General features: G+C 51.2%; 1 protein-coding gene across 1 annotated transcript in view; it reads right to left on the reverse strand.

Annotated features, from left to right (window-relative positions):
- The window catches only part of dnah6 (dynein, axonemal, heavy chain 6), a 42,771-nt gene continuing 16,382 nt past the window's right edge, over nt 1-26,389 (reverse strand). Inside the window, exons 41-81 of the mRNA XM_062478194.1 lie at nt 25,249-25,470; nt 24,844-24,991; nt 24,270-24,427; nt 22,950-23,081; nt 21,642-21,813; nt 21,094-21,240; nt 20,924-20,997; nt 20,436-20,590; nt 20,000-20,231; nt 19,742-19,894; nt 19,423-19,563; nt 18,337-18,579; nt 18,047-18,214; nt 17,669-17,904; nt 16,772-16,916; nt 16,526-16,642; nt 16,281-16,404; nt 15,509-15,705; nt 14,165-14,368; nt 12,882-13,007; nt 12,483-12,647; nt 11,533-11,600; nt 10,935-11,115; nt 10,556-10,735; nt 9,977-10,210; nt 8,308-8,443; nt 7,717-7,895; nt 7,379-7,569; nt 6,838-6,998; nt 6,266-6,354; nt 4,799-4,945; nt 4,357-4,495; nt 3,467-3,586; nt 3,212-3,333; nt 2,867-2,996; nt 2,598-2,725; nt 2,168-2,353; nt 1,296-1,368; nt 918-1,069; nt 600-822; nt 1-296 (exon numbers count right to left, since the gene is read on the reverse strand). Coding sequence (XP_062334178.1) covers nt 193-296; nt 600-822; nt 918-1,069; nt 1,296-1,368; nt 2,168-2,353; nt 2,598-2,725; nt 2,867-2,996; nt 3,212-3,333; nt 3,467-3,586; nt 4,357-4,495; nt 4,799-4,945; nt 6,266-6,354; nt 6,838-6,998; nt 7,379-7,569; nt 7,717-7,895; nt 8,308-8,443; nt 9,977-10,210; nt 10,556-10,735; nt 10,935-11,115; nt 11,533-11,600; nt 12,483-12,647; nt 12,882-13,007; nt 14,165-14,368; nt 15,509-15,705; nt 16,281-16,404; nt 16,526-16,642; nt 16,772-16,916; nt 17,669-17,904; nt 18,047-18,214; nt 18,337-18,579; nt 19,423-19,563; nt 19,742-19,894; nt 20,000-20,231; nt 20,436-20,590; nt 20,924-20,997; nt 21,094-21,240; nt 21,642-21,813; nt 22,950-23,081; nt 24,270-24,427; nt 24,844-24,991; nt 25,249-25,470 — 6,402 coding nt within the window. The 3' untranslated portion in view covers nt 1-192. The remainder of the gene's footprint in view (nt 297-599; nt 823-917; nt 1,070-1,295; nt 1,369-2,167; nt 2,354-2,597; nt 2,726-2,866; nt 2,997-3,211; nt 3,334-3,466; nt 3,587-4,356; nt 4,496-4,798; nt 4,946-6,265; nt 6,355-6,837; nt 6,999-7,378; nt 7,570-7,716; nt 7,896-8,307; nt 8,444-9,976; nt 10,211-10,555; nt 10,736-10,934; nt 11,116-11,532; nt 11,601-12,482; nt 12,648-12,881; nt 13,008-14,164; nt 14,369-15,508; nt 15,706-16,280; nt 16,405-16,525; nt 16,643-16,771; nt 16,917-17,668; nt 17,905-18,046; nt 18,215-18,336; nt 18,580-19,422; nt 19,564-19,741; nt 19,895-19,999; nt 20,232-20,435; nt 20,591-20,923; nt 20,998-21,093; nt 21,241-21,641; nt 21,814-22,949; nt 23,082-24,269; nt 24,428-24,843; nt 24,992-25,248; nt 25,471-26,389) is intronic.

Genomic DNA, 26,389 nt, shown 5'->3' on the forward strand with positions numbered 1-26,389 from the left:
TTAAGTTGGAAAAACACAAAATCCCATTAGTGAGCTCCATATAAATAACGTTTAAGGGGGACGTTAGTAGCAAGAGAGTGCATAATATATCACTGCTGTGGGGCTGGGGGATTGTGGAGAGAGACAGACAGTCTGTTTACAATGGGTGCTTTGTCTGTCTGTGTGTGTGTGTGTATTCGACGTGGAGACGGGTCACTCATTGAGCTGGCACAGCAGGGCTGAGGCCTTAGAGATCCAGTAGTCGCTCGGCCGATTGGACGGCAGCATCACGGTCACCACGAAGTTGGTGGAGTGACCTGGCAGGAAGACAGCACATGATAGGACGGGTGAGGAGCGCTGGCTGAGTACTAGAGTGTGCACTACAGCAGTGGTCTTCAACCCTGGTCCTCAGGGACGCCCTGTCCTGCATGTTTTACGTTTCCCTCTTCCAACACACCTGATTCCAACGAATGGGTCATTATCTTGTTCAGGAGAAGCCCAATGACAACCATTCATTGGAATCATGTGTGTTGGCGCAGGACAGTAGGCCCTGAGGACCAGGGTTGAAGACCACTGTGCTAGGGTACTACCTAGTGCATACTTAGTAGTGCGTACTCTACCTGTAGTGGACAGAGTGCCGGCCCTGGCTGAGGTCTTGTACAGTGGAGCGTGGTAGAGGTCAGGCTCAGGGACGTAGTTCTGCTGCGGTTCAAAGTGAAAGACGGGCAGCGTGGCATTCATGACCCGCGGCAGGGCGTCCTCAATCAACATGTTGACGTCGTCCCAGCGGCTGGCGTCCATGAACATGCCGTGCACCAGCACGCCATCCTTCGGCACGGGCAACTATGGTGATGGAGAGTGGCGGGGTAGCGGTTGTCAGGACGACGAAGGAATTGGGAACTTGACAATTGTGATGGGTTGACGGAAGTGTAAGTTACCTCGGCGTCCATGTCTAACTCGGCCCCGGGTGCGAGGGTCCTCATGGCCTCGCTGACGGCGTTCTGGTCACGGTAGATGGGCACCGGGTTGAAGCGGAAGTTGAGCTCGTCGATGGGGAGGTTGTAGCTCCTGGCATGGTTCTGCAGTGCCCCTGCAGGCCGGGAGGTGGAAAAGCATGGGCATATTTATCTAGTGGTCCAACATACTCAATGTCCATACCAAGTAATCACGTGTAAAGTTTTCACAACTTGTGAATCTGAATTTTTTGGAGTATACAGAAACAATACATAAGGCAAGATTGCCAACAGAGCATGCCATATAGAATCCTTGATTTGATTCAGACAAGGGTATACAGTTCTATCATATAGAGAGTGTACCAGTCAGGAATCCTTGAGGAAAGAAGAGTCCAGAGATCCAAAAGGATCTGGGCGGACCTAGTGTGATCCAACTCTGTAGAAAGACGTGGTGATGGTGATCAAGAAAGGTATGATATGTCTACATGGTCATTTGTCATACTCTTTCATCTCACAGTGGCTATAAATGAAGAGATTGAAATATAAGGACAGTAAACAGTGAGATTTATATTTGACTACATTTAACATATGCATTCTGATCATCACATTAGTACATTACAAACCATTTATACGTGGGTGTGAGGAAAATGTGGGGATTGCCTAACATGCTCAGACCAGTGGCATGGAACAGCACTTTCAGGCTGGGGCAACAGAGCGAGTGCACAGAGAGAGAGACAGAGAGAGAGAGAGAGAGAGAGAGGGAGAGAGAGACAATGGGAAGACAGAGAAAGAAGAGATAGAGTAGTTCTTGAAATGGAGATTAGGAGAAGGAGAAAGAGAGCGTGAGAGGAGGAGAAAGAGATCTGGGGGAGATCTAGAGAGGTAGCAGCTGTCTGCATTTGTTTCTCTGTTGTTGATCCTTAAACATAAATCTGATTACACCATCCAATCACTACCCTCCATCATGATTATGTGTGTGTGTGTGTATGAGGGGTGGGCGAGGGCGCCCCGAGGCTACATCATGAACTCACCATGCGTTAAAAGCTTCTTCACATCTGAGCTAATGATTTCGCCCCTCACATCAAACCAAAAGTGTTTGTGCGTTTTTGGTCTGGCCTACACAGATAGCCTTTGTGTTGAAATATTATGGAGGTGTGCTTTCTGCCGGATGGATGTCGAAATGTGCATGAGTTCATGTGTGCTCGCAGCAGTGTGTATGTGTGTGTGTATCTCACCTGTATGAAGGAGGTCCTGAGAGCCAGGTCTCTCACCCAGGAGCCCAGGGGTTTGAGTGAGGGGTAGGCGGAGCTGGCCCAGTGGTTAGGCACCTGGTTGTTGAGGAAGCTGTTGTAGATTCTCTCCATCTCCTCTGACATCACCACCAAACCTGCTATGGCCTTCTGGAGCGTGGACAGAGACACCTGAGATAGAGAGAGAGGGAGGGATGGAGAGAAGGAGGCATAGAGTGAGGGAGAGAGAGGGGGAAGGGAAGATGTGAAGATGTGGGGAGGGGGGGGGGGAGAGGTGAGGCGAGAAGGGGAGGTATCAGATTTGTCAAAGATATGCGTATGAGGAGGATTTCATACAGCACATTGGGTAAGGTGGTTGGGCATATTTCCTGGCCCAATATGGAGACCAGCTCTGACCTGCCGACTCACGACTCACCCTGAGCACCCTCAGCAGGTTATTGAAGCGGTCTACTTCCTGGCCCAGGACCGTGGTGAGGGAATTGAGACGCCCTTTGGCGTCCCGGACAAATAGGACCTCTGTAGCCTCCTCCATGTCCAGATGCTCTACACAGACACACACACACACACACAGACACACACACACACACACACAAATAAACAGAATATTACAGTGTGCAAGTTTGAGATGTTTTGGTGTGTGGTGTCCGTATGTGTTTATAAATGGTGTGCGTGTGTCTTTCTCACCTGGTATCTTGGCCAGTATGGAGTCTGCCAGCTCATGGACAATCTCGTCATTACTTTTGGCTCCGCCCCTGGCGGAGGAGCGAGGCTGCACCTCCAGGATGGTGTTGATCAGAGTCATGGTCTCTTGGCGCTGGACACACACACACACCATTTCTATTTTTTGAGAGGCCATTTCCAGGCTACAGAATTCAAGGCAGATTTTTAAAATAAATGATACAGTCTTGTAGTCTGGTTGCCAAACATGCCACCCAATCTTTTTCATTACCAGCAAATATGTCTACCACACTACCCCAGCAACAAAGACAGAGTTAGCCCACTGAGCTAAAGCTAAAGTACAGGACTGACCTGGAAGGCCAGGTTGGCGTTCTCATGCATGCCGAATATCTCCGGGTCGTCAATGATGGGCAGGCTCTCGATGAACTGTCTGTAGTCACTCAGGCTGTCTGCCTCGGGAGCATAGTAGATACCTGGGACACACACACATTTATTGGTCAGAAAGTATACCTGTGGAACCCCCCCCCCCCCAACTCACACACACACGTCAGCATATCAGATCAAATGCGTAGTGTTCAGCCCCCTCACACACACACGCACACACACCTGATGTAGAGTACGTGTAGCCCTCCTCCAGAGTGTCGGGGGAGAAGAAGCCTTTGAGGATGGTGCGGAGACAGCGCTGGTCCCAGGCGTCCGTCACCCTGCCCCCGTACGTGATCTCACCTGGGTGGAGGTGAGGGTGTGGGTGGAGGGGAGGGGTGGAGGGTGGGGGGAGGGTGGGATGGAGGCAAAGAGGGAAGGGATTTTTAACACTATTCAGGCCTTCCCATTGGGCGATCCTTCAGAGAGAGAGGGAGCATGAGAAAGGGAGGGATGGAAAGAGAGAGATAGAGGGAGAGAGAGAGGGGTACGGTTCCCACATGAAGAGAACCAATATCACGCTCGGTTTGAGTCCAAATTGAGCTCTTCAAAAAGCCTCTTCCAACATAAATACAGACGGAAAATTAGGAATTAAACAAACATCCTTGCGCATGATAAACAACAGCAGACTATCAATTTGCGAAAAAGTGTGAGTTTCAAAGGAATGAAATTGAAATGCAGTCATTTGAAGGAGTAATTGAAAAAGGGCGAAAAGCGCAGATGAAGCTGACGTATCCTTTCAAAAGAAGTAGGATTGCTGATTGTGGTGGAATTAAGTTTGAAGAATTTTTTGTGAGGAATTTTGTGTGCTGCAGGAATTTTAATCACCTCTACGGTTACCCGACTCTCACACACACACACACACACACACACACACACACACACACGCACACACACACACACACACACACACACACACACACACACACACGAGAGGATACACATAGAAGCACACACACTCCAAAGCATTTGAAAATGTGTTACATGTACTCAATAACACATACACACACATGAGCATAGTGTATAGTACGTTCTTCCATCCTGCAGTAAAACACACACACACACACCCGTACCAGTGATGTAGACGAGAGCGTCCCATGGGATACTGCCTGTCTGGCAGTACAGGTTGAGGTTGAGCAGGCCACACTCTCTGTCGCTGTCTGTGAAATCATAGCGGATGTTCCAGCCCAGTGGGCCAAACTTCTTTCTCTCCTGTAGCGCACACACACACACACACGCACACACACGCGCACACACACACACACACACACACACACACACACACACAGAACGTGTTATATTCCATGTGTGTTTTGGCTTTTGAAAATGTACTTGATGTTTTGTACATGTGTATGTCTGAAGAGTGACAAGTGTGCTTGTGTGTGCAGGAAAGTCTGTGTGCGCATCCCTGGATGCGTGTGTTTGATGTGTCACTCCAGCTGGTGATGTGCAGTAGCTGTGTGTGTTCGTATGTGTGTGCTTGTGTGTGTGTGTGCGTGCTTGTGTGTGTGTGACCTGGATGATGGCGTGGAAGAAGCAGACTCCGAAGATGATCTTCCTCCACCTGCGCCCCAGGATGTGCTCCTCAAAGAAGCTGCTGGTAATCTCTGTGAAGGCTCGCCGCACGTTGGCACGGAGACCTTTGGGAGGCTCGTTGGTCACCTGGCAGGAGGGAGGGAGGGAGGAGAGAGAGGGAGAGAGAGAGAGGGAGAGAGAGAGAGGGAGAGAGAGCATCACACAATTTAGGCATTCATGCCAGCAAAGCGAACTGTAATGAACTGGAAGTGAGGCAGAAGCTGGACTATTTACACTTTACAGGGAAAAACATGAACCCAAACCTATTACATTTCACAAGACGCATATAAACAACTTTTTGATGAGTAACGATGTTAAAGCATTCCAAAAGCCTATGGGCAGCCGACCATTACACACAGACATTAGGCAAATATTAAAAAGTGCTCATCTTTAAACAGATGGAGAGGAAAAGAAAGCATTCTTCTTTAGTGATGTATTATCTTGCCTAGGAACTGCACAGACGCATTATGTTTAAATATTAATGGTGCGTGCACACACACACACACACACACACACACGTCCCCCCGTCTCTTCGCCATCAGACTGCCACAAGCAGTGCATGGTACATGTTGTCCACAGACATCAAATATTGAACAGACAGGACGTGTGTGTGTGTGCAGGGATGACTTTGCATGGCCTGTTTGACTTATAAGATACATGAGACTGTGTCCCACAAGACTCTGAGGGCCTCATGTACTAACGCTTTTGCACATACTTCAGGCGTATTTGTTTCGCATCGTGCGTGTAAAAGCATGGCGAGGTATGTACAAACATGCCACACTGAAAAGCGCAGAGTGCCTGTCGCGGGAACTGAAAATGGCAAATTGCGCTTTGCCATGTCATGCATATGCATTCACGGGAGGGTCAAGGGGAAAGTGGGATTTTCCCATAAAGAGATGGGAGGGGATGTGTAAAGTGCGCCTACCTATGTATTCCGTGGTATGTACAAAAACCGCCTGTGAAAGCGCACCTCTATTTTGCGTTGAAAGTGAACACAAAATCATTACGCGTTACAGATTAAGCAGCCGTGCAATATTACAGTTACTGGAAGAAATCAAAGATGACATCGAATCTCCGACTCAGCGTTCACATTCCATTCCAGCAGTTGTTAAACTCCTGCTACATTACAAATATTGGCATCAGGATCACTTCAAACAGTCATCACTGTTTTGACTGGTGGCTGATCCATGATAGAAAGAGAAAAGGAGGCCCATTCAATTGCACGTTTAACAACGCAAACTGAACCATCACAGCGTGCACTTTCTGCGTGTTGGCCATGGCGCTAATAACGCTACGTTTGCAAATGTACGTACATGAGGCCCTGAGAGTCCAGCGACAGCTCTAGCTGAGAGAGGTGGACTGTAAAGATGCTGCATGTGTCATGCAGTGTGAGTGTGTGTGTGTTACCTTGACAGAGTTCTGGAGCACGGTGACAGGGAACACTTTGGTGGGCATGGAGCTGAGGAACAAGCGGAAGTCATCGTGGATGGACGTGTCTGTGAGGGACACACACACACACACACACACACACACACACTGTTAAGCCCTGCCCAAATGCTAATTGGCACACATCCTCCAAGTTACCTCTGATTCAACTGCCAAACAGAGACCACACCTGTGCAACCACACGCAAACACACAAACACACAGTGACCTTACTTAACTGATCTAACTGTGGTCTTACCTAACCTGCCCTCACACAGAAACACACACACCTGACACATATCTACGTACACAGAAACACACACACACACCTGACACATGTCTACACACACAGACACACACCTGACACATTTCTACACACAGAGAAACACACACACCTGACCCATATCTACATACACAGAAACACACACACCTGACACAGTCCATGAAGGAAAAAGTATTGTCTATTCACGGTTGAAACAAGACTCATGGCTGACAATAGTGATCCTGAATGGCTTTGTAAATAAAGAGTGTGTGTGTGTCTGTGTGTGTGTGTACCAGGTTCGGTGAAGGTCTTGATGAGTTCCTCCATGGCCAACATCCAGGAGACAGCCAGATGGCAGTTCTGGAGGAATATCCAGTTGCCAGTTTTCAGAGCCTCCCGGATCATCTTCTCCGCTATGGGGCCTTGGCCCTGACCCAGAGATATGGACTCAACCCTGGGGGGAGAGAGGTGGGTCAGACCCTGGCACTGGTCTAGAGATATCGGCTCAAACCTGTGGAATAGTGGAGGGAAAGAGAAGGGACAGCCCCTGGCCCCGACCCAGATATATGGACTCAATCCTGGGGGAGCGAGGAGGGAGAGGGGGGGGGGGTCAGGCCTTGGCACTGGAGCACAAGACATCCAAGGAGTTGCCTATCCCCCTGGCTCCTCCTCCTACCTCCAACACCCTCCTCCTCCCTGTCTCCCTCCCCTGTCCCATCTCCCTCTCTCTCACTCCTACCTCCAACATCCTGCTCCCTCCCATTATCTCCCTCCTCCCTATCTCCCGCCCTCCCTCCTTCCCTCCCCTCTCTCCTCTCTTTCTCCTCTTTCTACCTGTCCAGGCAGCCCCTCTCCTTGGCAAAGCGCTGGAAGGCGCCCATGGGGTCGGAGCCCGTGCTGAGGATGAAGACCAGAGGGGTGGAGGGGGACATGTCGTTGTACAGGGTGGCCAGGTCCACGGGGGGGTTCTCCACAAACTGCTTCCCCAGGCTGACGATCACAAACTCTGTCACCGCAAACACCACCTGTGGCGTTTCAATGGAGATTAGCATAGCGTAACACATGGCATATACCACACACACACACACACACACACACACACACACACACACACACACACACACACACACACACAGTCACATCCACACATCAGCAGGGCCACCATCTCCTACCTTCTCCTCCATGAAGCTCTTAATGAGGACCAGCTTCTGGAAGGCCCCCAGCCTCTCGTTCCAGTGGCCTCGGACCTCCCCGGCCTGCTCCTGGCCCTCAGGGGGCTCAGGACCCAGGGGGGGCAGGTCTGCCACGTAGCCCTCCCAGCTCTCTGGGTTGATCTGGGCGTCCAGGCACCCTGGAAGGGGACAGGGGGGCGGGGGGGGTAAGCAACCAACAAGCTTTTGTGTAGTCTTGCCCGCGCGTCACCATACCTTAGTCTTTGTAAATGCACCTCGAGTCAGTTGGATGTTAACCATGCACTGCATACAGTATCTACATCAAGGCCGTAGCCATGGAGTCAACATTGGGGGGGACGAATTACATTTTTAATGATAATTTCGGACAGCTTGTGTGGTTGCCTGTCGTAGCGTAGCACATTTATATTTGTATATCAATATATTGGGGGGGACATTTTGACCAGATTTGCATATTGGGGTCCCCCCCAATATAAATTATGATTACGGCGTTGATCTACATTGTTTAAGCAGAATGCCATTGGATGCTAGATCTACATATCGACACGTTGGTGTGTGTGTGTGTTTCCCAACCTAGTTGGATGTGGATGGGGGTGGCAGTGATCTCTTGGGTGATTCCCCTGAACACTGGCAGTGTGTCCTCCAGCTCACAGCAGGCCTGCCAGGTGAAGTCAGACAGCCAGGGTACGCTGGGCTTGGCTGGGCTTGGCTGGAGACAGGAGGGGGTGGAGAGGAACAGGTGATGGGGGGGCGTGAGCAGGGAAGGGGGAGGCCGCGAAGGAGGGAGGGGGGAGGTAAGGGAGGAGGGATGGATGGAGGTGAAGAAAGTGTTGGAGGGAAGAGGAGAGGGAGAGATGGGGGAATGGGGGGCATGGAGGGGGACAGAAGGATGGAGAGACACGATATATGGAGGGATGGAGAGGGGTGGAGAAACAACAACAAGGACAAACAGTGATGGAGCACGTAAAGAAAAAAAAGAGAGAAAAGGCGGGAAAACATGACACAGATTCCTCAGATGAGAGAACGGACAAGTAGGGGAGTGCGGGTAGGGGGAGGTATGGAGTGATGGAGGAGTCGAGAGAGAAATGGAGGTGAAGAATGGATCAGGGATGAGAAAAGAGGGGTGGGAGAGTGGGAGGAGAGGACGTGGTATGAATAAAAGCCACCACAGATGAACGCTCCGTGGAGGCTTCACTCATCATTCATCTCCCCCGTGTCTCTTCCACACAAACAAATGCTTTATGGAAGAGCATTAAGAGCTTTGGGATCCTGTTCACCGGCTAAGTGATCCCGTGATGGATACAATGGAAAATAAACAGCCCGACTTTTAACAGACAACATTTTTTTTTATAGACAAAACTGAACTACATGGGAAAGGTAAATAGCCTTAGTAAATATTCCAGGATATCGTGTCACCAGACGTTCCTAGAAGGAACGATCCCCCCCCGATCTGGAGCGTAAGGCTGGAGGTAGTTATTAGAAAGCGGCTGCATCATGTCTGTGGATGTGACTCGTATCTGATTCAGGGAAGAACAGGATGTTCTTATCGGAAGTGATTGTAAAGGAGTCAAAAAAAAAGTGATTAGCATGCCGGCCGTAGCGCCAGGGGCTTGTATAATAAATGTCTTCTATTTCTCCCCCCCTCTCTCTCTTATTTTTCTGTCTTTCTCATTCTCTCTCTCTCTCTCTTATTCTCTCTCTCTTATTCTGTTTCTCTCTAATGGATGTTTTCCATTTCTCCCCCTCTCTCTCATTCCCTCATATTCTTTCTTTCTCTTATTCTCTCTCTCTCTTATTCTCTTAGAGGTGTTTCTCAAAAGCAGCCAGGCGTCAAAGAAGTTGACAAGCAATATGCAGACACTCAATGACGAAGCTGCCATTCCTCAAAGGGGGGGGGGAATATGGTTTCACGGAGAGACACTCAAGGGGGGAATTGTTATGTGGTGTATTGTGTGGCCGGAAGCCAATCTGAAATGAGGAAGCAATTTCCGAGTGTGACAGTTCAAGAATATAGATGGTCATGAAATCTGAATACTGAAAGCCTCCGAGACCGTATTTCTAATCGGTGCAGCTGTGACATGTGTACAGCCTCAAGCCTCGTCAGCGGTGAAACTGCACTACCTCCATCTCAGCGATTGGTTCGGGGACGAAACACTGACCCGCCCATGCCTTGTAACCACCCACCTCCGTGACATCCCAGCCTCACAGCCGGCTCTCGCCCCGCCAACCAATCCCGACCGACCTTATCGATGGGCGGCGCCCCTCTCAGGAAGTGCTGCCACTCGGCGTCGGAGACGTCCCCGCGCTGCCTCATGATGTCCACGCAGAGCATGAAGCTGTAGATGGTCTTGTGCTGCTCGAACAGGCCGCGGGACACGTTGGTGTAGGAAGAGAGCAGGGTCTGATCCAGCAGGGTCTGCAGGCGCTCCTCCAGCACGCTGCTCAGAGCAGAGCCCTCGATGGTGCTGTTGAACAGCTGGGACACACACACACACACACACAGAGAAGAAGGGGTTTACCCGTCACAGCGCTGGAGAAGGAGTGGAGTTGGGGCGCGAAGGGGAGAAGGTAAGAGAGAGTTGGAGGAGTTGGGGTTGGTGGAAGGAAGGTGGTGGAAGGGGTCGGTGGGTGAGAGACAGAGAGATAGAGACAGACAAAGAGAGAGACAGAGAGAGACAGAGAGAGAGACAGAGCAAGGAAGAAAGGAAAGGAAGGGCAGGAGGAAGAGAGGAGGAGGATGTGCTCTCGAGACAACTGGCGTGTTCCCCTCGTTCAGAGGGAACAGGACTGAGCGCTGGTTGGGCCAGCCTTCCGTCCTCACCTGTTTGAAGTACTTGAGGGAGAACTGGTACATGGGGTCGATCTCAGAGAGGCTGGCGATGACAAAGTACATGACTGAGCCGCGCGTGGCCACGGGGCGGTAGCGCTCCCTGGCGGCGTTGATCATCAGCTCCGTGGCCTCCGCCTCCTCCAGGCGCTGCTTGATGGCCTCTGACGTCACCTGGGGGAGGAGTTCCATTCCATTTCACTCATTTTTTATTTTGTTGTTGGGTACATCCTCACCAGAAAAACATGCCGTTAAAACAGGGAGACAGAGAGGAGAGGAAGGTAAAGAGAGACATACCAAAACAATGATAGCCTACTATCCTTAAATGAAACTGAACAGGAGAACAACACTGGCATGACCCCTGACCCCTGACCTTGGACTCCTGGAGGGTCTGCACCAGTTCCTGGTTGTCCAGGATGTTGCCCTTGGAGTGGAACAGCAGCTTGAGGATGCGGTCCTCGATGGCCTTCAGCTGGTTGCGGTCGGCGTTGATGCGCACGATCAGCTGGTTCCTCTGTTCCTCCAGGTCTGGCCGTTCCAGACGCACCACGTCACTGGAGGGGGAGGGGAGCGCCCGGCAACGCCAAGCCAGCGGGAAGAAACGGTCAGAGCCATACATTCATCGGGATGCACAACGTTTTTTGAAATCAAGGACTCATTAGGAAGAACTGAGCTTGAGAATCTGAATCAGAAATCAGAATCAGAAAGGGTTTTAAACGCCATGAAAGGAATTTACTTTGGCAGGATGGTGCATACATTAAACATTTAGGAATCTTAAAACTTAAATACGTGGTCTAACTATACTAAAGTTACAAAGTCTAACTAAGGGGATTTATAATTTAAAAAAAGAATATATATATAAGAGAGAGATGAAGAGATGACGTCCACCACACTCAAGATCAGACTACATCTTTGCCACATTGCACAACCACGGTTTCAACTGTGGTTTCAAGTATGTCGAAACTGCATACCTGAGAATCTGGTCTTCCAGCCCAGATTTGGTCACAGTAAAGTTGATGATGGTCACCTTGATACACACCTGAAAGCCACAATAAAACCCAGACTGGTAACGGGATCGGTTTACCTAACCTCCAACCTCACTCTTCCTCCTTTCTAATGCATCCTATCCAACCGGGGCCTCTACTTTGACATCTGTCCTTCAACATTTCCAAACGAGCACACGTTTCCAGAAGGCATGTACACTTCCTGTCCATGTCTGTGGAGGAAACCTGAGCGTAAAGAGACATGACAGAGACGTCTCCACGTATTCATTCTGTTTGACTGCGGCTTGGGGCTGGCACAAGGAGCTGGCACAGGGGCCCTGAGAGCTGGCTGGGTTGGGTGTTTCTCATGGCACAGATGCCCCCCCTAGGCGGGGAGATCCACGGGGGCCTGGCGCTGCTGGCACGGTGGCATGTGGGCATCGCTTCACACCCGTCCATCATCCTGTTGCCCATGCCAGTTTTCTTCGCTACTCAGTTTATATAGTGCTGATGACAGATGTCATGGAGGGTGTGTGTGTGGGTTTGTTTGTGTGTGTGTGTGTGTGGTGGGCTTGGAGGGAAAGCAGAAAGGGAGTTTCCTGGGTGATATTCTGCTGTTCTCAAACAGGTGCCTTTTTCACACAACAAACTATAATTATCGGATTAATCCTTTTCCTATTTAAAGACTGCCTTTCAATTTGGCCATTTTGGAGAGGACAAACAAAAGAGCCAGGGGATAATTATGCCAAACAAACAGTGCAGGGTGTTTGTGTTGTGAACGGCTCTACAGAAATGATGCTGAGTCAAAAGAAAACAGCAACATGTATCTAGGCCCATTCGTTTTGAAATGGCCATGACTAATACAAGTAAATAACACTTCATAATAGGAATTCAAGAAAGTGTGTTGTGGTTGACCTGTCACGTGTCAGGTGACTGACCTCAGGAAGGTAGTGGGGGTTGGACATCTTGGTGGTCATGTAGAACCTGAACTTCTTGTCGTAGTCGATGTCGGAGTCTCCCAGGCGGATGAGGGTGCGCCCGCCCGACACGAACGTCTGCTTCAGCAGGATGGGCTCCAGGGCTGGGTCCACTGTCTCCTTCAGCTGACCACACCCCAATAACACACAACATGGAGGTCAGAGGCAGCATGGTCCACTGTCTCCTTCAGCTGACCACACCCCAATAACACACAACATGGAGGTCAGAGGCAGCATGGTCCACCCTACTGGCTCAGGACACAAAAGGGAGGGCAGAGGGGGCAAGAACTCAAGACCCCAAAATGGCTGATCCATGTGCAGTGCAGTGACTCTTGACACAAAATGGCGTCAGACGCTGACCTCCTCCAGCAGCACGGGCATGCCCATACGTATGGCGTTCTCCAGTGTCCGCAGGAAGCCCGAGTCCGTCAGCTTGATCACCTTCAGTCCATTCTTGGTCTCTTTGGAGCGGATCCAGCGATTGGCCTGGAGGGAGGAGACATATTTTTATTGGATACCCAAGAAGTCACCTTTGCTATTCAGCCAGTCAATGACAGTTTAACTACTGCACCTATTTTAAGTGTGATTAATGGTCACATCGAGGTCATTAGTGCAAACTGAAGAAGACATTGTTATAATGTGAAACTCTTCAGCCGTCACAGAAGTATTGGAGTCTGTCTATGTGTGTGTGTGTTGGTGAGTGTGAATGCATTATGCGTTTGTGTGTGTGTTGACAGCAAAGAGACCCTAGCGCTAGACCCGTTCCCTAGCGCTGCCTGGCCCTGCCTGCCTGCCAGCCAGCCCTGCCTGCCAGCCAGCCAGCCCTGCCTCTCCCTATCTCCGTCAGAGAAGGGGTCTGCTCGCTGTTGAAACCACTCCAGGTACAGACCTCTCTCTGGGGCAGCGGCTCTCGGAAGACAGGAGGGATGGAGAGGAGGAGAGGGAGGAAGAGAGGAGGGCAGAGATGACAGGAGGGAAAATGGGACTTGTCAGCAGACGGGAGCAAAGCGCCACGCCACGCCACAGAGAGGGTCCTGACAGCGGGGGCCTCGGCTGGGGCTTGGTGTGTGTGTGTCTGTGTGCGTGTCTCTGTGCGTGTGTATGTCTGTGTGTGTGTGTCTCTGCGTGTGTGCGTATGTGTGTGTGTGTCTGTGTGCGTGCGTGCGTGCATCTGTGTGTGTGTCTGTGTGCGTGTGCGAAAGATGCCGGGGCGATGTGTCAGTGTGTGTTGAGTGTAGGTGGCTGACAGCTTGTTTGTGTGTGTGTGTGTGTGTGAGAGAGAGAGCGTGTCTTGTGTGTGTGATAATAACACCAAGCTGAAGGAAGAAAAAAAACAAAAAGAAGAAAGTCTGTCCTGTTCTACCACAGAGAGTCCGAGTCACTCTGAGAACACACACTCATACACTGCTGAGTCAGACTGCCAGAGTCAAAGCCATAGTCACAGTTAGAAGAGGAAGACTTACAGACACACACAGTAGGCAGCACAAAACACAGGTTACACAGGTAAGGGAAACAATAAATAAAGTGGATATGCGATTGAAGCCATAGCAAGAAGCATATGAGCTAGATAGAAAGCCAGCATTGGATCAACACAAAATTGCGAAATCCAAATGTCTGCGGACGCTGGTCTCCTTCCGGGTCACCTGATCCTGCGGGTCGATCATGAGGGGCCAGCGCCGGCCGCGGGTCACCAGGATGCCGTTCTCCGTGGAGACGGTGTCGCGGGGCAGCCCGTCGGTGTTCCACTGGCGGATCTCGTAGGCGTCGCCCAGGATGTTGATGAGGCTGAAGCTGGCGCTGATGGGGATGCCCAGCTCCAGGCAGCGAGCCATCCACTGCTCGATCAGCTGCACGGGCACACACACACACATAGTATGCAAGTTGTACACACACACACACATAGTATGCAAGTTGTACACACACACACACATAGTATGCAAGTTGTACACACACACACACATAGTATGCAAGTTGTACACACACACACACATAGTATGCAAGTTGTACACACACACACACATAGTATGCAAGTTGTACACACACACACACATAGTATGCAAGTTGTACACACACACACACATAGTATGCAAGTTGTACACACACACACACATAGTATGCAAGTTGTACACACACACACACACACATTGTAATTTTCTTCATTTAGCTGACACTTTTATCCAAAGTTTCCAAAGTACAGAAGTTATGCAGTATTTTGGTGACAAGGAACAGTGTGTGTTTACTAGCCACATTGCAAAGGAACCACATGTCAGCTAACAGGTGCGATGACCCCTAAAAAAACCATATCACAATGCAAAATGTCAATTTCTTAAGTATGATGCTACAATAAAATTTCGACAGTATTCGCACAACACACAAACTCGCATTCACTAATCACACAACTCTAACAGCAGTGGACAGAATTCACACAAACCCCAATTTCGGAGCCCACCGGGTCATTGGAGATGGATGGACTTTCCAAACCCATTTGAGTGTGTATCCATCTGCCATTAGGGCAGCTGTGGCAGCATTGACAGTCATACATCATCTCTATGGATCTGAGACGGCCTCCAGAGGGGAGATATGTGTTTGGCGTGCCAGTGTAGGTGTGCTGTCTAGGGCCAGGTCTAGCTCTGTCTGGGTAACTCAGGGTCAGGTGGGTGGGAGTGCCAGCCTGTAACCTGCGATGCTTGGGGACACGCAGGCACCACTGGGTAGCGAAATCAAGCGTACACCTCAAAGACAGCATCTACTACATTTTCCCTCCGGTACTTGAGGTGCACTTGGTTTAGCACCTGCTGGGTGGATTGTGTACTTTCTTGGCTTTTATCCAGAAGACAAACCTCCACCTGATATAAAATATTAACTATAACAATTCATACAATCCTCCAATACAACCCCGATGCCCCACAGAGCGACGTTATGACCTCCTAGCAGGCCAGACGTGGCGCGGGACATGACGAGGACATGACACACGGCGTGGAGCGTACCAGCTGGCGGTAGTGCGAGGTGAAGGCCCCGTAGTAGGCCACGCAGGCGGCCGCGATGAACACGTTGCCCACCACGTTGTTGATCTCCTGCTCGAACAGGGTGATGCTCTCCTGCCAGCGCACCTGCTCGTCGCCCAGGGCGGCCGTCAGCTTCCCCGCCCTCCCCAGGCGAGCCTCCGTCAGCGCCATGGTCTTAGCTACGGAGAGAAACGGGGGGGAGATAGTTGGACCCACCCTAGACCCTGCCTCCCACCCACTAGTCCCCACTTCTACCTACTACTACCCACTAGTACCCACTAGTACCCACTAGTCCCCACTTCTACCTACTACTACCCACTAGTACCCACTAGTCCTCACTTCTACCTACTACTACCCACTAGTACCCACTAGTCCTCACTTCTACCTACTACTACCCACTAGTACCCACTAGTCCTCACTTCTACCTACTACTACCCACTAGTACCCACTAGTACCCACTAGTCCCCACTTCTACCTACTACTACCCACTAGTACCCACTAGTCCTCACTTCTACCTACTACTACCCACTAGTACCCACTAGTCCTCACTTCTACCTACTACTACCCACTAGTACCCACTAGTCCTCACTTCTACCTACTACTACCCACTAGTACCCACTAGTCCCCACTTCTACCCACTAGTACCCACTAGTACCCACTAGTCCTCACTTCTACCTACTACTACCCACTAGTACCCACTACTACCCACTAGTACCCACTAGTAGCCCCTGTTCCCCAGGCCCTGCATCCTCACCCAGGCCCTCCTTCTCTGCCACACTGCTATCAAACTGGTCCTGCAGGATCTTGATCTGGTTCTGCACCTCCTGCAGCTGTGCCTGCTTCGCCCTGAGAGTGGACATGGTGGCGTCCAGTTCCGCCTATTCAGCACACACACACACACACACACACACAGAAGTTACAGTGGGACAGACCAGAGACATGTATGTGTGTGTTTTTGTGTGTGTGTGTGTGTGTGTGTGGGGGCGGGGGATAGCTGACCTGTGCTCCGGCCAGCTTCTCTCTCTTGGGTCCAACCTCCTTCAGGACCCTTGAGTAAAGGTTCATTGCCCGGACCCACATACACATAGACTTGCAGGCCTTGGATACCTTCTCCACCTGGTGTCAGGACCAATTGCCGAGAGAGAGAGAGAGAGCGAGAGCGAGAAAGAGATTTGAAAGATTCCAAAGTTTGAGCTTGGCTAGCCTTTAAGGATTCCAGCATGAGCGTGTGTCGTAAGCACTGACCTTTTCTGGGATGAAGTCTGGATTGTTGATGTATTTATGCAGCTTCTGCAGGATCTGTGGCTTGATGTTGTCCTTGTCATAGTCCATCAGACGCTTGAGGAAGTAGGAATCGCCCAGAACCTGCTTGGCACTGGGCCAGTCTGGCCTGGGAAGGGGGGGCATGACAGAGGTGAGGTGTGTGTGTGTGTATACATGGACTGTATATTGCCATAGATGACCCTCCAAAGGTAGCATCAGCACAAAAACAAAAACGATGACTGTGTCCCAATTTCAACACACATTCAGCAAGGGTCAGATGAGATGGGCCAATGAGATCTTTGCGTCCTGGGGAGCCATCTATCTAAGCACCAATCCGATCAGGGGACATCACATGTGACAACCTGACATCAGATCCCAGCTACAACCGAGCCAAGCACATTGGCAGTATGCTGACAGTATGTGTAAATCCCACATGCACACACACACTTACACACCCTTGGGTCATCTCTGTCCTTGTGTGTACTGTGACATACATTGTGACAGCCAACACATGGGATTACTGTTCATGAAGGATAACATGAGACATACAGCTGTCTGACACACAGGATTACAATCCGACACAGCTAAAAGACCACAGTCCAGGACTGTCAACATCCTGGAATTATACTTTAGTGCCTTTGACAAGCATTGATATACTAGATAATAATCCTGACAGAACAGGAAATCGATATAGCCTAGATTGTGTGGGATATGAACACCGGTGATAAGTAGAGTGACATTTCCATTACAGCTGTTTTCATCACATTGCAAAAAAAAAAAAGGCCTTAAAAATAACTTGGAGCTCGATTGACGATTGGACATTTGTAAACGACCTATCGCACGACTTGAAACATTTGCTGGGCAGACCGGGAAACTGACTTGCTGCCTAGCAGGATGCAGACGGCCTCCATGACGGTCATGACCATGTCGGGGGGCTTGGTGAAGACCCTGATCTCGGAGATGTCGGCCTTGTCCAGGGCGTCCAGGGCCTTGTTGGCTCCGTCCAGCGCCGGCAGAGCCTCGTCCAAGTCCCGCTGGGCGTCGTCCGCGATGGCCTGCGTGTCCTCGGCCTTCACCTTGGCCAGGGCCTCGTCCTCCTTCACCACTTTACGCACCTGAGAACGCGGGTGAACACACACACACACACACACACACACAGAGATACAGACAGTACACAAGTTGAATCCCATTCCCTAATCGTATGACCGGGTGACAACCCATACGTGAACACGCACACACACAGTCACACACACGCACCGTGTCAGCGCTCTCCTGGTCGACGGCCAGCTTCTTCATGAGGGCGTTGACGTCGATGGACTTCTGCTTGAGGACGGGCTCCAGGGCAGACAGGTCCACCTTCATCTTGTCCACCAGCACGTTGGTCTCCAGCAGCTTGGTCAGGCCGTTCTTGACTCTGTCACGGGCCTACACACACACACACAGACCCAGGTTACACACACCAATCAGTGTCTATTGATCTCTCCCAGCCACCAGCCATAGTTTGATCCGTCATATTGATCCCTGATCAGTGTATCTTGACCCCTTACAGCCATGAGCTGCAGCCTCTTCTCCCCCAGCATGGCGAGGTACAGGTTGATGAGCTCCAGGTAGGAGGTGGGCGTGGTGTAGTAGCGGCGCCGCAGCTCAGAGTAGAAGCGCTCGGCCATGTCGGCGACGCTCACGTGGATCTCCACGCACATCTCTGAGAAGCTCTGCTTCATGGCCTCACTGCCGAACTCCACGTTCCTGAAGAAGGTCTGGGAGACGGAGAGGAGAGCCTCGCGGGGCCACTGGGGGGAGGAGAGGAGAGGGGAGGAGAGGGGAGGAGAGGGGAGGGGTGGGGTGGGGAGGGGAGGAGAGGGGAGGGGAGGAGAGGGGAGGGGTGGGAAGGAGAGGAGAGGGGAGGGGTGGGGAGGAAAGGGGAGGAGAGGGGTGGGGAGGAGAGGGGAGGAGAGGGGTGGGAAGGAGAGGAGAGGGGAGGGGAGGGGAGGGGTGGGGAGGAGAGGGGAGGGGAGGAGAGGGGTGGGGAGGAGAGGAGAGGGGAGGGGAGGGGAGGGGAGGGGAGGGGAGGAGAGGGGAGGGGTGGGGAGGAGGAGCAGGGGAGGAGAGGGGTGGGGAGGAGAGGAGAGGGGAGGGGAGGGGTGGGGAGGAGAGGGGTGGAGGAGGAGCAGGGGAGGAGGAGCAAGAGAGGGGAGGGGTGGGGAGGAGAGGGGTGGGGAGGAGAGGAGGAGGGGAAAGGAAAATAGAGGAGAGGAGAAGGGGAGGACGAGAGAAGACGGGGAGGGAGGAGAGGAGGAATGGAGGGAGAGGGTTGTAGGTAGGTAAACAAGGGAGAGACACAACTTTATTGTTCAATTTGTTAAAAAAAAAGTGTGAGAAGGATGGTGAGAGTTAGATGGAGTTAGTTTGTTTTGTGACGTCGTTCATATCTGGAAATAGAATAGATTGAAAGGGAGGGGGCACTCTGCAAATAGACTGAAAGATATCTCTCTCCCAAACACACACACACAAACTCCGATAACTGTGATTGATGAATAATTCCACACTCTACCCCTTCACACCATTAGAGACTGATGTAAACAGACAGGGACAGAGGCACACACACACACACACACACACACACACACACAGACCTGGACAAACCAGTCGATGGTGCAGCAGTTGACCAGGGAGGGGAACAGACGGCAGCGGGACCTGAAGGCGTCGCCCACAGGGCTCATGCAGAGCACGATGTGCAGCTTCTCACGCACCCGGGAGATGAAGAACTGGAACACCTGGACCACGCACACACACACACAAACGTTTGACGCGGGTGTAAATCGTGTTGGTGAGACTTTAACTGGGCGTAAGGAGGGTTCGCATGTATTGCATGCTGTGTATTTGTGTGTCTATGTGTATCTGTGTCAGTAGTGTCAATGTGTTCATCTTTTGTGTGTGTGTGTGTGTGTGTACCTCATCCCTGTTGCCATCGTTAATTCCAGCCTCCTTGGCTTTGGGCCGTGTAGCAGCCAGAACATACTCCAGCTCATCCTTCTCAAACAGGTTGGGAACCTCGCCCGAGTTCAGGATGTTGTTTACATCCTCCAGAAAGCCCTCTACCACGATCTGAAACACACACACACAAGTTCCAGCTGTACGTGCATATTTGACACGGTGTTCTTCTCGTCCCGGGATTTCATGGGCATTACACACACACACGCACACACACACCTGCGTGTCGGTGAAGAGGAACACCATGTCCTTGCCCTCCACGCCGGCCATCTTGTAGAGCTTACGGAGGTCGTCGTGGAAGCTGTCGTAGTTGTAGCCGCGGCTCAGCTCGATCTGGAAGCAGCGGTAGCCGCACATGTGCGACGCCAGCCGCGTCAGGGACTGCTTCCCCGTGCCTCCCACGCCCACCAGCAGGGCGTTGCCGCGCTCCTGGCGGATCATGCGCGCTATCCTGCCAGGGGGTGGGTGAGGGGGTGAGGGAGGGAGGGAGGGAGGGGAGACGGGGTCAGCGGGCAGTGAGGCAGGGGGAGGAAGTTGGGAGGACAGTGGCCACAGGAAGTAAGTGCTGGTTGTCATGTCGTTCATTCCGAGGGTTCAACAAAGAAAGGGAGACAGTCGCTTGTTTGAGGGGTATCTTTTTTCCCAGCTCCGGTACCTGGACACGTGTTCCACGGCGTCCTGGAAGAACACTAGCTTGGTGTCCTTGGAGAAGGTCAGGTTGTAGTCGTCCAGGTAGTCCTGCAGCACGCCACGGATCTTGTCTGGGTCTGTTAGGTCCTCATACAGCCGGTCAGCCTTCTCAGCCCCCACCTGGAGACGGGGGGGGGGGGGGGGGTCACGGAGGGAGAGAGATAATTAAGGGGAGGAAGGATGGAGATTGGAGTGGGGGGGTGGGAGGAGAGGAGAAAGGTGGGAGGGGGGGTTGGAGACATGGTAGGAGAGAGCATTAAGGGGAGGATGGAGAGATGGGGGGGAAGGAAGGTGGAGAGGACGAGAGGAGGAGGGAGGGATAATAGGCAAAAAAGAAGATGAGCTGGCTGAATGTGGATAGGGATAGACAGATCAATGAAAGCAGAGTGCTGGGAGACTGAACCATCGGGGATGAGCAAGCTGTCACTTCATGTGATTGAATTCAACTGTTACCTTGATGAAATCTCCAAAAATGATCGGCTTGGTCACAAAGTACGAGGGTTCCAAGTTGAAGCCGAAGTATTTGCCTGAAAGAAAAAGCCCATGACACAAGTTCAAGAGAAATCCTACCCAAACCAGAGAACAGACTCTGACCAGAGGTCAAGCTCTGAGCGTGTTCTTACTGGCCATCTCAGACACCATGGTGTTGAAGTAGGTTTTGTCCTCGTTGTTGATGAGGCGGTCATGGAAGACCCGCTGGCACTCGTGACAGAAGAGCCTGAACACCTGGTTCTGGTCACGCACCGTCCCTGACTCACACTGAAGCATACCTGGGGGGGGTTTGTACAGAGGAGGATTTGAACCGGTGACCTCTGGAACTGCAGTCAGATGCTCGACCACTGAGCTAAACCCATCCCCTGCAGCTCTAACACAATAAGAGGCAAAGGCAATGAAGTCCTGTCCTGTCTCATCTTGTCAAGTCAATTATTTAGATCAAATTTAATTTAGAGATGGGATGATAAACAGAGGGATGGAGAGAGAGGATGCTGGTTTGGAATTTTGTATCTTTCTGTTAAAAAGTTATGCTCTGAGAGGGCTATAAATGTACCGTTGTTGGAGGGGTGTGTGTGTGTGTAGAGGATTTTTCAGCAGTCAGTTTAGCTCAGGCCAGACGGTTCTGACGGTTCCCTGTCTCTAGGCCTGCTGGTGCTAGTGAGTGTGTGTGTCCTACCCTGGACACACTTGGACAGGTCTCGGAGGTTGAAGACGTAGTGGGACTTGGCGGGCGTGGGCAGCAGGTCCACGCTCATGCGCTGGTAGATCTCCACGGCGGCGTCCACGATGCTGGCCGCACAGCTCCTCACAGCCTGGGTGAAGTCACTGAGGAAACCTCCCAGGATCGCCTGGAGGACCGACGGACAGGGGGAGACCGTGAGAGAGGGGAGAGAGAGACGGGAGAGAGAGGGGGAGAGAGAGGGAGAAAAAGAGAAGGAGAGAGAGAAAGACGGAGAAAGAGAGAGCGAGAGTAAGAGACAGGGAGAAAGAGGGACAGAGATAAAGAGATGACACAAAGAGAAGAACGAGTAATGAGTAATGTGCAGTGTGTGTGTGTGTACAGACAACTCAGCCAAGCAAGAGTGTACACAGTGTCAAGGCCAGCAGGTGTTCCAGTGAAGTACTTTCATTTGGGGAACAGATGAGTGATTCAGCAAATCACCAACAGGGGTCAAATGAGTGTAGCGGTTAGGGAGTCGGGCTATTAATCAGAAGGTTGCCGGTTCGATTCCTGGCTTTGCAAAATGACGTGTCCTTGGGCAAGGTACTTCACCCTACTTGCCTCGGGGAGAATGTCCCTACTGTATTTACTGTAATTCGCTCTGGATAAGAGCGTCTGCTAAATGACTAAATGTAAATGTAAAATGCAAGACAACTTGGTATCATCAAATAGGATTTAAAACACGTCATAAACCCATTGATGGAATAGTCTGGACCTGACCCTGTAAAAGTATATTTGATGAGTTATTTGATTGAATAATGAATCGTTTAATATTGAGGGTTTAGAGCCAAAAGGTGCGTAAGTGCCACGTTGGGCAAATGTGAGTAATATCAAATGATAGCTCTCAGAGATCCACTGTTGTGCCAAAAGAACACAACTGAAATGATGACCCAAAGGTTGTAATAAAAACGAAACTGAAAGGTGGAACAGGAAAAGTGGGGCTTTGGGCGAAATATGTTTGGGCTCTCATGTCAAATCTGATACAACACACTTATGCCCCTTTGGCTCCAAGCCCTCGTTTACATTTACATTTAGTCATTTAGCAGACGCTCTTATCCAGAGCGACTTACAGTAAGTACAGGGACATTCCCCCCGAGGCAAGTAGGGTGAAGCGCCTTGCCCGTCATTAGGCACAGCCGGGAATCGAACCAACAACCTTCTGATTACTAGCCCGACTCCCTAACCGCTCAGCCATTTGACCCCACACCGTTACAGTATGGACTTAAGGTGGATTCTAATCCAGGGTCAAAGTTCAAAAGGGACCTTGAAGATCTGTTTGAGGGAGTGTTCCGAGGGCGTGGGCAGACACAGCATGCTGAAGTGACGGATGAAGCGAGGGGTCACAGGGTTACGCCCGCCCCCGGGAGGGGCGCACGCCGCCGCGATGGTCATGTCCTGGAGCGGAGAGAGGGGGAGGGGGGAGAGAGAGGAGGAAAAACGAGGAAAGAGAGAGAGACAAAAATAGAGAGAGTGAAGGAGTAAGAGAAACAGAGAGAGAGAAGTGAAGAGGGAGACCAAGACAGACCAAGAAAATGAAAGAGGGAGAGGGAAAGAGAGAGAGGCAGAGGAAAGAGAGAGGCAAAGGAAAGAGAGAGGCAGAGGAAAGAGAGAGGCAGAGGAAAGAGAGAGGCAGAAGAAAAGAGGAAGGATAAGACTGAGATGAGTCTTAACATTCAACATCCTCAACCCTATTTCCACATTCATCTTGAGCATTGATTTGAGGTTCAATCGATACTTCATTTGAGTATTAACCTCCAGATTCATAATGCAGCAACAAGCGTTGCATTCATGATCTCTAAAGTCTGTGTGTTTTCATGTCCTCTATACCGTGTGTGTGTGTGGCTGTTTGTACGTTTCTTTTTCCTCAAGAGGGTGTTTAACAGCTCTACACACGTTGTGTGCATGCGTGATGTGTGTGTGTGTGTGTGAACGGCCTGGTTTCCCTCTTTGGTGGGTCGAACGTAATGTTTAATATAATTTCCTGTTTACTTGGGAGGGCGCCAGAACTAGCGACTCAGAAACCTGCTCCGGAGCCCAGCCTCCCAGCCTCACAGCCTCCCAGCCTCACAGCCTCCCAGCCTCCCAGCCTCACAGCCTCCCAGCCTCACAGCCTCACAGCCTCCCAGCCTCACAGCCTCCCAGCCTCACAGCCTCACAGCCTCCCAGCCTCCCAGCCTCACAGCCTCCCAGCCTCACAGCCTCCCAGCCTCACAGCCTCCCAGCCTCACAGCCTCCCAGCCGACCTACGCCCGCTTCAAACAGAATAACTCAGCTTCTCTCCCATGGATCCTAAATGATTCACCCTGTACGCCGTCTACATTCACCACACGTGTGTGTGATGAGAGAGTGTGTGTGTGTGTTGGCGAGATTTGATCCTAGATGACAAATGAATATGAGATTTGTGGCGGACATGGTAAATAGAGGGAAACACACACATTGCCAAATATTTGCGTTTCAAAGTGTGTGTGTGTGTGTGGTCACAGAGGTTTGTGTGGGCTTCTCCCCCCCACACACTCGTGTGTTCACGTGTCTGTATGGACGCTGTCGTGTGTGCTGGACGTGTGTGTGTGTGTGTGTCTGCACCTGGATCTCCTTCCAGAAGAACTTCTCCCGGTCGTAGAAACCCTGGAAGTCCTGGAACTGCCTCAGCAGCTCTATAGGGGGCTGGGAGCCATAGGTGTCCAGCTTGGGCATGTTCAGGTCGTCCACAAAGATCACTATCTTCTTGTTACCGGGGGCACCTGGAAATGAGGGAACGAGAGGGAGGGATTGGTGGAAGAAGGCCGAATGAGGGGCCAATGAGATGAGGTTTAAGTGACAGCGACAGGACATGTATGCACCGCCTGTCCCTCCTCTCTCCTGTCTCTGTCACTCTCTCAAGACTAGTCGGGTGCGTGTGTGACTCAATCTCCGCTACCTGCCTTCCCACTCTCTCTATTACCCTCTCTCTCTCTCTCTCTCTCTCTCTCTCTCTCTCTCTCTCTCTCTCTCTCTCTCTCTCTCTCTCTCTCTCTCCCTCTCCTCTCTCTCACTCTCCCCTCCCCTCTCTATCCTCCCACCTCTCTTTCTCGCTCCTTCTCCCTCCTCCCTCTCTCTCCCCCCCCGTCTCCATTCCACTCCCTCTCCCTCTCCTCCTCCCTCCCTCCCTCTCTCCTACCCAGGATGTTCTTCCTCTTCTTCTCCAGTTTGGACTCGATGATCTCCTGTGTGCGTGCTGAGGACGTCTGGGCAGAGAAGTTGATGTAGACGGGGATGTAGCCCTCCCTCTCCTGAATGCTGTTGAGCAGGCCACGCGCCACCACCGACTGGAGCGCACACACACACACACACACACACAGGCACACACAGACACACAGGCACACCCGTGCATACAGCCGGACTCGCATGTAGACGCACACACAAGCGCACACACAAATACACAGAAAGACACTTCCATGAATCAACTAGGACTAGGTCAAAATTCACCTGAAGTTCAGTATCAGTTATGGTTAGCCACTTGTATGTGCATGTGTTTATATGTGTGTGTGTGTGCGTGTATGAATGTGTGTGTGCGTGTCCACACCTTGCCCACGCCGGTGATCCCGGTGAAGAGCACAGAGTGTCTGACGGAGAGCAGCTTCTCCATCAGGTAGCCGTAGCGCACCGTGTCGGTGGTGGGCACCAGCATCTCGAAGAACGGCAGCTCGCGGTCGTACCGGAACGCAGGGATGACCCTCTCCCACGGCTCCAGGCGCTTGGTGGAGAAGTCCATGTACACGCTCCACAGGTCCCCCGAGCTGGGCAGCTACACACACACACACACACATGCAGAGACAGTCACACACACGTACAGGCGAGCGAGCAAGCGCACACCAATGCAAAACACATACACATACGTGATCGCACACACACACACACACACACACAAGCTTGGTTTTTACATGCATATTATTTACACATAGCTGAAGGGTTTGCTCTCGCTCCATCTCACAGTAAACAAACTGCCCAAACACACATTCCTCTCTTTCTCCAGTTTACTCATCACCTCTTCCTTTCAATTACCATATTCTCTCCATTCCTGGAAAAGAAGGGTGGGGAAACAACGGAAGAGAGGGAAAGCAACGGAAGAGAGGGAAAGAGAGACAGACATAAAGGGAGAGAGATAGGTAGAGACCAAGAGTTAGAAAGGGAAAGAGATAGAGTGTGCTTCCACAAAAAGAGATTATGCGATCGAGCGCGAGAGAGAGCAAGAGAGGGAGATAGAGAGCAAGAGAGGGAGATAGAGAGCAAGAGAGGGAGATAGAGAGCAAGAGAGGGAGATAGAGAGCAAGAGAGGGAGATAGAGAGCAAGAGAGGGAGATAGAGAGCAAGGGAGGGAGATAGAGAGCAAGAGAGGGAGATAGAGAGCTGAGCTCATGTTTATGCTAAATCCCCATCCACCTCATGGACCAGGGGAGGCAAAAACATAAAAATGTTTTTCTTTACATACATGAGCTCAATATTTTTCCATTTCATGTTTTCCAAATACACATTTAGTGCTCGAAAACTTTTTATCTCAATATATGTTATTCTGGTCTCGATAGACTGGCTGGCTACAACATCTGACCTTGTGGCCCTCAGATCGAGCTAGCACGCTAATGTCAGCGCCAAACTCATAGCTTTCTATGGGGAATGTGGTTTGAAGGCTGTTGGTGCATGTGGTGGTGACGATGGGGAGGAAGGCC

Source organism: Osmerus eperlanus, chromosome 14 (genome assembly GCF_963692335.1).
Source record: "Osmerus eperlanus chromosome 14, fOsmEpe2.1, whole genome shotgun sequence".
Lineage (NCBI taxonomy): Eukaryota > Metazoa > Chordata > Actinopteri > Osmeriformes > Osmeridae > Osmerus > Osmerus eperlanus.